Below are 9235 nucleotides of genomic sequence, written 5' to 3' on the forward strand. Positions count from 1 at the left end.
CCGCGCTACGAGCTTGTATGTCTGCTATTTTTTTTTTAATCTTGAAAATGTGGCGCAAATCTTTGAATATACCGCGCAAAAATCATGGAATACGGGTGTATATTACAGTACACTATCGTTAAACTTTCCAACAAACTCCCGAATTGTATACAATCACACCTGTATATTACCGTATATATTACTGTATATGCTGCTAAACTTGAGGTCTACGGGAAAATCTAGTGCCCATAATTGCATGTTGACTTGAATCCGGCCTCTTTTCACGCTTATATTCTTTCAGAGCGAACGTTTTTTAACTCAAATCTTTGCTTCGGGGGCGGGGGGGACGACGACGACATATTTTCAGATGGGGGTCGGCGGCCAAATACATATAAATTCTGGGGGTTTCTTGACATGAACTGATACAGAATCACAGGTATTTCAGAAGAGAGACATAATCTAAATTTCGAAGTCAGGTCTAAATGGGCTAATTCATCTCCAGTGTCTATCACGAACACATGCCATTGTATACATACGCGCTGTGCTCTGTGTGACGGAGCGGCTACATCAGCGTACACACACTTTAACGGGAGAACATCTGCGATCGATGTTCACGCTCATTTCAACGTGGGATCCCTCAGAGGAAAACGTCATTTAAATTTTCGTCTGATTTTATTCACGCCAAATTGACGCTATATATATCAGGCTCGCTCGTTAAATGGCACACGGTTTTAGTTGACACATAATTTACTATGAAAAGTCTGCATCTCCCGTTAGTCACACCTATGGTCACGCCTTGTGACATCACTCCTTAGATCTCCATATATGGAGCTGATCTGTTCTGACATTCCATGCGTTGATCCCTCCTCCCCACCCGTCCTTCCTGTTCTGACATTCCATATGTTGATCTGACCTCATCGAACCCTGTACACTCAAGACACTGCCCTCGCTGCCACCATTAGATCTCCATATATGGAGCTGACCTGTTCAGACATTCCATAATGTTGATCTGACTGACCTCATCAAACCCTGTACACTCAAGGCACGCTTCATATAAGGCCAGTACAGAATTCCTTCCGTATGTTGATCTGCCAAATTACAATAACGTCACACATGATAACGTGTTTTAGAATAACGTCACATAGGATAGCGTGCTTTACAATAACGTCACACATGATAACGTGTTTTACAATAACGTCACACATGATAACGTGTTTTACAATAACGTCACACATGATAACGTGTTTTACAATAACGTCACACATGATAACGTGTTTTACAATAACAGCACACATGATAACGTGTTTTACAATAACGTCACACATGATAACGTGTTTTACAATAACAGCACACATGATAACGTGTTTTACAATAACGTCACACATGATAACGTGTTTTACAATAACGTCACACATGATAACGTGTTTTACAATAACGTCACACATGATAACGTATTTTACAATAACGTCACACATGATAACGTGTTTTACAATAACAGCACACATGATAACGTGTTTTACAATAACAGCACACATGATAACGTATTTTACAATAACGTCACACATGATAAAGTGTTTTAAAATTTATGTCACACATGATAACGTGTTTTGCAATAACGTCACACATGATGGAATTATTTCCTGCATGGGCATCGTCGTCATGAAAGGGGGCGGGACTTTCACTCGTCGATACAGAGGATTCCTATAACGAGTTCCACTTCCGTGGCATGGAAAGCCCGCGGCGCCCACGTACAGTAGGCTGAACACGTACTGTATACAATCACATAACATCTCTGAGACCATGGTATAGATAACACTTATCTAGGAGGGGTAGAAAAGCAGGGGTGGGTTTTGTTTAATTGTTTGCTGTGTGAGCCTGACTCGCCCGCGGCTACCCCTCCAGAGACCCCGCCTCCAAGCCCGGGTCGCGACCCCTGGTGCTTACAGGCATTTCCTTCCTTCCTTCCAAACAAACAAACAACCAACCAACCAATCAACAAACCCCCCCATGCAGCTCCCGAAACCCGGGCAGCACCACACACTGCTTCTGCACACTGTGCATGCAATGCATGCAGCGTACTATATATAGGCATTAACGACGCACGTGCTTGTGTGCGTGCGTACATGTGCAGAGGACAGTGGTGGAAAGTACTGTACCTTTAAAAAAAGATGGACCAACACAAATCGTCTATGGGGGGTCCCTATGGGGGTCCCTGCTGGCACAAAATATTGGTGGTCAAATATTCATGTAGGGGTCCCTGACGTTAAACAATGTCAAGCACTGAAGGCCACAGACGGACCCCCCATTCTGACCCCAATCTACAGGATAACATTAAGGATGCTTAACCTCTTAAGCCCAATCCCCCGCCGGCAGGGCAGCGGCTGTCCACCTCATGAACAGCTCTCTGTCCACCTCATGAACAGCTCTCTGTCCACCTCATGAACAGCTTCTCTGTCCACCTCATGAACAGCTCTCTGTCCACCTCAAGAACAGCTCTCTGTCCACCTCATGAACAGCTCTCTGTCCACCTCATGAACAGCTCTCTGTCCACCTCATGAACAGCTCTCTGTCCACCTCATGAACAGCTCTCTGTCCACCTCATGAACAGCTCTCTGCGGGTAAATGGGGCTGGTCAAGGTCTCAGGTTCCAACTCCCCTATATTATGAGGCTCCAGTTGGCTCAGAGTTACAGGCCCATGAGGGTCCAGTTGGCTCAGAGTTACAGGCCCATGAGGGTCCAGTTGGCTCAGAGTTACAGGCCCATGAGGCTCCAGTTGGCTCAGAGTTACAGGCCCATGAGGGTCCAGTTGGCTCAGAGTTACAGGCCCATGAGGGTCCAGTTGGCTCAGAGTTACAGACCCATGAGGGTCCAGTTGGCTCAGAGTTACAGACCCATGAGGGTCCAGTTGGCTCAGAGTTACAGGCCCATGAGGGTCCAGTTAGCTCAGAGTTACAGGCCCATGAGGGTCCAGTTGGCTCAGAGTTACAGACCCATGAGGGTCCAGTTGGCTCAGAGTTACAGACCCATGAGGGTCCAGTTGGCTCAGAGTTACAGGCCCATGAGGGTCCAGCCCAGGTGGTTCAGAGTTACAGACCCATGAGGGTCCAGTTGGCTCAGAGTTACAGACCCATGAGGGTCCAGTTGGCTCAGAGTTACAGGCCCATGAGGGTCCAGCCCAGGTGGTTCAGAGTTACAGACCCATGAGGGTCCAGTTGGCTCAGAGTTACAGGCCCATGAGGGTCCAGTTGGCTCAGAGTTACAGGCCCATGAGGGTCCAGTTGGCTCAGAGTTACAGGCCCATGAGGCTCCAGTTGGCTCAGAGTTACAGGCCCATGAGGGTCCAGTTAGCTCAGAGTTACAGGCCCATGAGGGTCCAGCCCAGGTGGTTCAGAGTTACAGAGTTGAGAAACCTGCTCCAGTGGCCTAGAGTCTGGTCTGTCTGTCATTTATTTATTCATGTCTGTCTCGTATGATGTCACCAAACGGAACCAATCAGGCCACGACAGCCTTAACCCATTCTGTACCGGAAACCCCTGTTGGTGTTTTAAAAGCATTATGTTATACTTTAGCTATTGAAAAATATATAGCTAAAGTAGAGTGCCGTGCTACGAGTTTGTAGATCTGCTATTTTTGAAAAGTCGTGAAAATGCGGCGCACATCTTTGAATATATATTCTTTCCGAGCGATCGTTTTTAACTCAAATCTTTGATTCTGATATAGAAACACTGATATAGAAACATGGGGTTTTTCAGAAAACGGTCAGGATTTAGACGACATTTGTAGAATCGTCGTCAGGTCTAAATACCTTAGGCAACATATACACCTTCGATTTACGCCATTGTGGCCGTGTTGATTTTGACGGGAAGTTTTGATTTATAGTTTTAGTCACAGTCTTTTGAATAAAACAAGCCATATAAATATTTCAGGCATCTGAAATGTGTTTTTTACCTTGAATCGAGTTTCAGTCGACTAAATTATAATACATGTGATGTATACAGTACTTTGGGCAGTGGATGGATGGCGTCATAACGGCTGCTTTTACACTTGGTTTCATGTGCTGATGTTTGGTGACATCATATGGGACAGACATGAATAAATGAATGACAGACAGACCAGATTCTAGGCCACTGGAGCAGGTTTCTCAACTCTGTAACTCTGAACCACCTGGGCTGGACCCTCATGGGCCTGTAACAGCCGATACATACTACAAGCATGTAGATCTTCTATTTTAAGAGCATCCCAGCGCAACCTAAAACATAAAATCACTTGTGTTTAGTTGTAGTCGATCTCTTCTCCACAAAGTCCCTCTCTGATATTCCACTCTAGTTTTTATTTGTTGACAACATTGTCAATAATGTATTTATGCTTAGTTTTAGTCATCATAGTATGCATTTAGTTTTCGCCAGTGAAATAAGGCAGTCGACATTAAACATTTTAGTTTTAGTCGACAGTCAACACTGGTTTCAGAGACCTTATAAAGGCTGTCTGTGTTCATTCAATCGCATGCTCGCACGGTTTGACACAACGATCAACCTTATAGACTATGCCATTGTGGAAATGTGTTTCTGGAATGTTGACATCTCTCTCTCTCTCTCTCTCACACACACACACACACACACACGGGGGGGGCTCTATGTGCACAGACGCCATTTTGGAAAGAAATTGGGGCCCTTTGGGGGCTCCTTCCCTACTTCATTCACAGGTGTTACTGCTGATACTAATGAAGGCTCTGTTCCATTCTGGTCAGTCAGGGTCAGGGTACTGCTGCTATATCGTTTCCATGTTGGCTCACTGGAAACACACTCAAAGTGTCCTTGAGTGGGTTCCAAATGGCGTGCACCCTTACAGGTCCATTTGGTTCCATTCGTACAACTCTCAGAGTTCTGGGGGTCCTTGAAATTAAACAAGGGTGAGAACCACTGTACACTAAATGGAACCGATCCTTCATTAGTACGATCGGAAGGAAGTAGGGAAGAGGCTCTGTTAGTAGGAAGACTTATTCTATGTGTGCACAGAGTCTATTCTCTCTACTCTATTCCACATTTAACACGTAGCCTACGTTAATTGTCAGCAAGTGTCAAGCCGCCAAAACATGTAGGTTACGTTAATTCAGTCGTATAAGCTGTTCTGATCCGATCTACTGGAAAGGCTACATTACATCACATTAGCTTCGGGTGGCTATCTGTTGTTAGCCATAAGACTGGACTGCGCCATATCTTGGTTGCGCGTGCACACACATATGCGCACACGCACGCTTTCAGTCGCTTTAGACTCCAAATCCCAGTCCCATGGCGGCATTTCTGGCCAAAACAATGCTTATTCTCCATAATATGCAGACCACGGCCATCTTACCATAAGTTAATGGCAAGGTGCTACCTAGGTGCAACTTCCAATGGCAGCACATTCATCCAAATAGAAAAGTCCTGTCTGATTGTATTAAACAACGTTAAACTCACCAACATTGCAGCTGTACGGAAAGCTTGAATTATTCTCTTTCTATCCTCAAAGTGTTTGTTTCATAAAAATCCACTGCAGACATGTGATGAGCTACTTTGTGTCCTTGCAGATGATTCTTTTTCTGGAGTGCTGGAGTTTGGAAGCGCTCGTTAGATATCACTCAACTGCTCGTGTGTACCACCTGTTTTGAATTAGCACATAATGCAGGAGGCAGCAGGACGTGGCTTTACTGAAAACGAGTGCTTCCAAACTCTGAGGGAAACATGGCCGCCTTCTGCAAATGGTCTATTGCACGTAGCCTAGCGGTAGCAGTAATGGCGCCAGCCTGTACTTCTCATCAGCTAGTGAGACATCAACACCTAATCCGACAACTACACACACCATTCAGTCAACATCCGGTTCCAGTCGTGGTGTTTTGGATCTTCAAAATAAGGGTTGAACAGGGGGGGAGATACCATGGTATATATATATATATATAGTAAACATTCTTTAATTAATCCTGCCGGGGATGGGTGTTAATAACCCTTTCAGGAAGGGAACCCCATTTGGTGTTTTAAGCATTATGTTATACAAGATCATGTACAATTATTATTATTATGTACAAGATCTACAAGCTGAAAGTGTGGCACAAATCTTTGAATATAAATTATATTCTTTCAGAGTAAACGTTTTTAACTCAAATATTTGCTTCTGGGGAGGAGGGTCCCTGGAACAACATATTTTTAGATTGTGGTCGGCGGCCAAATTCATAGAATTTTTGGGGTCCTTGACATGAAAAACTTTAAGAACCACTGACATAGAAACATAGGGTTTTTCAGAAAACTGTCAAGATTTAGAAGACATTTTGTCGAATCTTGTAGAATCGTACTCAGGTCTAAATGGGTTAAGACATATATATATATATATATATATATATATGTATTGTTTTCAGCATGTTGCTTCCTTCGTTGCTGTGGTTTTGAATTCGTCGTATTTGCGACAGCACGTTGGAACGTCGTTCTACGACGCGTCCTCAGCGGGCCTCTTGAGCACGCATTTCACGCTGGCTCCGTCCGCCCGGAGCGTGACCTCCACGATGGCGAAGAGCGACACCACCTGACAGACCGAGGGCTTCTGCCGCGCCCCCGACAACGACGACCACACCAGCGTCAGCTCCGACTTCCGGCCCACCCGGTTGTGCTGGAACATGTGCAGGCCGGCCACGTCGCGCGGGTAGATGCGCTTCTGGACGCCGTAGCGCAGCACGATGACGTCGAAGGCGTAGTCAAGCACTCCCATCACCATGGCCTCCGATTCCAGCGGACCGCTCTGTCGGACGTAGGCGCCGAAGAACAGCTCCGTGCTGAGCTCGTGGGCCCTCTTGGAGGCGGCCCTCTTGTCGTTGCAGTGCGACGCCTGCTTGTGGATCTCGGCGCCGCTCCGCGCCACAGGCGGCCCGCAGCCCAGCGAGGCGGCCAGCAGCCGGTGGACGATGACGTCGGCGTAGCGGCGGATGGGCGAGGTGAAGTGGGTGTAGAGCGGCACGTTGAGGGCGTAGTGCCGGAAGCGGGACTCGTTCCGCTGGACGCCCACGCAGAAGTACTCGGCCATCTGCATGATGCGGGAGCACATGTTGGTGAGCACCTCCTTGCGGGCGCCCGAGTACTTGTCGTCGCCGACGATGGCGAGGAGGCTGGCGTGCAGCGCCCCGGCCGAGGAGAAGTCGATGTCCAGGCCCATCTGCTCGCAGAAGTCCTGCAGCTCGGCCACCATCTTGTCCTGGGGCGGCGGGTGGCGGCGGAGCAGCGCCAGCTCCGGGAAGGAGCCGTAGATCTGCCGCGCGGCGGCCATGTTGGCCAGCAGCATGAACTCCTCCACCAGCTCGTTGCTCTCGCGGTACTGGTAGACGTGGCAGCCCCGGGGCGTGGCGGCCGCCGCGTCGCCCTCCTCCAGCGCAAAGGTCAGCTTCAGACGGTCTAGCCGGAGGGCTCCCTCGCGGAAGCGTCGAGCGCGGAGGTTCCCGGCGACGGCGTGCAGGTCGAGCACGGCGCGGCGTATCTCGGCCGCCGGGTGCTCGGTGCTCGCGGCTCCGAGCGGCAGCCCCTCCCCCTCCGCCGCGGAGCGGCCTTCGATCACGCTCTGTGCGTGCTCGTAGCTCAGCTTGACGCAGGAGCGAATCACCGAGCGGCCGAACCACTTGCTCAGGACCTCTCCCTGCGGCGTCAGCGTCCACACCACGGAGAACGCCAGCCTGTCGGCCAGCGGCTGCAGGCTGCACAGCTCCTCGCACAGCAGCCGGGGCAGCATGGGGATCATCTTCTGGACCATGTACACGCTGGTGGCCCTCTGGGCGGCCATGGCGTCCAGGGCGTTGCCCTCCTGCACGAAGTACGCCACGTCGGCGATGTGCACGCCCACCTCCAAGTTCCCGTCGGGCAGCGGCTTGCAGGACAGGGCGTCGTCCAGGTCAGTGGCGGAGGCGGGGTCGATGGTGAACACGCACTCGCCCCGCAGGTCCTTCCTCTTGCTCAGCTCCTCGTGAGGGATGGCCCAGGGCAGCGCCCCCTGGGGGGGGAGGCAGGCCATCACGTCTTCGGGGAACTCGGAGGAGTCCACGTCGTACTCGGCCAGGATGCCCTCCGTCTCCGGGCGGATCTCTCCGGCCCGCCCCAGCGCGTTGGCGAGACGGCCCTCGGGGAGGAGGCTGTCGGGCGGCCAGTTGGTGACGCGGCAGATGAACAGGGTGTCGGCGTAGTCGCCCGGGCGCTGGGCGAAGCCGACGGGGCAGTCGGCGAGGGGGACGTTGACGCGGGGCACGCGGTGGTCCACGGGGCGGAACAAGGCCACCGGGCTGCCGGGCGTGAGCGCCAGGTGACCCGTGGCGGCGCGGGAGTGCTTGCGCTCCACGATGCGCACCACTCTGGCGGTCCTCTGAAGGGTCTCTCTGTGGGCTCGCGGGGTCGTCGAAGGGTCGCCGCCGCCGCCTCCGCCGGGGGTCGTCTCGGCCCGGCCGGCGCCTTCGCCCTCCGACCGCACGACCCGCCACTGGTTCCGCGGGAGCAGCCGCAGCGCCACCACGTCCCCGTTGAGCGCCCGGTTCCGAGCCAGCACGCCGTCCAGGAAGATGTCCCGCGTGCCGTCCGGAGACGGGACGAACGCCTCGGTGAAACGCCGCGGGTTGATCCGCAGCGTCCCCTGGATCAGCTGCCCGGGGCCCGTCGTCTTCAGGCCCTGGGACACCTTCTCAAGGCTCATGTAAGTTTCAAAGATTTGCTTCCCCGACGATTGATTCCTCGGCCATTGATTCCCTGACCATTGATTCCCTGACCATTGACTCCTCTGCCATTGGCCCCCTGGGCGGTTCACACTGTCCTCGGCGGGGGGACCGAAGGCGTGGGCCGTCCGCGGCATGTCGGGGTGCCTGAGGAAGGCCGTGGGGGCAGCAGGGTGTTGATTGGCTGGGGCCTGGTGTTCCTCCATCGGGATTCTACCAATGACAGCGATGTCCGTCTGCTCTCGTGATACGGGAGATGGCTTCGAGTGACTACAGCGAGCGTACAGTGTTTAGTACGGTTTTCCTTGCGAGCCAGTGTTCCACGGTAAGAGCGTGTATCAAAGGGGTCGATCTGGCTGTTTATCTGAGAGGGCCCTGCTTATCTGCCACTGTTTGCTCTCGTCATCATGATGAAGCTCATATACCCAAATATGGACTTCCACGTCAGCCGTGCCCAAATAGAGCGCGTGACGGTAAAGAGAAGTCCTGCACGCTTCAGACAGAAGATGCTCAGTGTAGTTTAGGTCAGCGCTCAGATTGCAGAC

At 51.3% G+C, this 9235-nt stretch overlaps 1 protein-coding gene across 1 annotated transcript; it reads right to left on the minus strand.

Moving 5' to 3' along the window:
• Positions 1-6436: 6436 nt before the first annotated feature.
• Positions 6437-8896, minus strand: LOC308311827 (DIS3-like exonuclease 2; the record flags this gene model as incomplete). The annotated part of the gene is made up of 1 exon (XM_080758603.1): positions 6437-8896. One exon carries the CDS (start codon positions 8894-8896, stop codon positions 6437-6439), a length of 2460 nt encoding a protein of 819 aa, XP_080614729.1.
• Positions 8897-9235: the final 339 nt, after the last annotated feature.

This window comes from Protomyctophum bolini, assembly GCF_963924005.1.
Source record: "Protomyctophum bolini genome assembly, chromosome: 24".
NCBI classification, from domain to species: Eukaryota; Metazoa; Chordata; class Actinopteri; order Myctophiformes; family Myctophidae; genus Protomyctophum; species Protomyctophum bolini.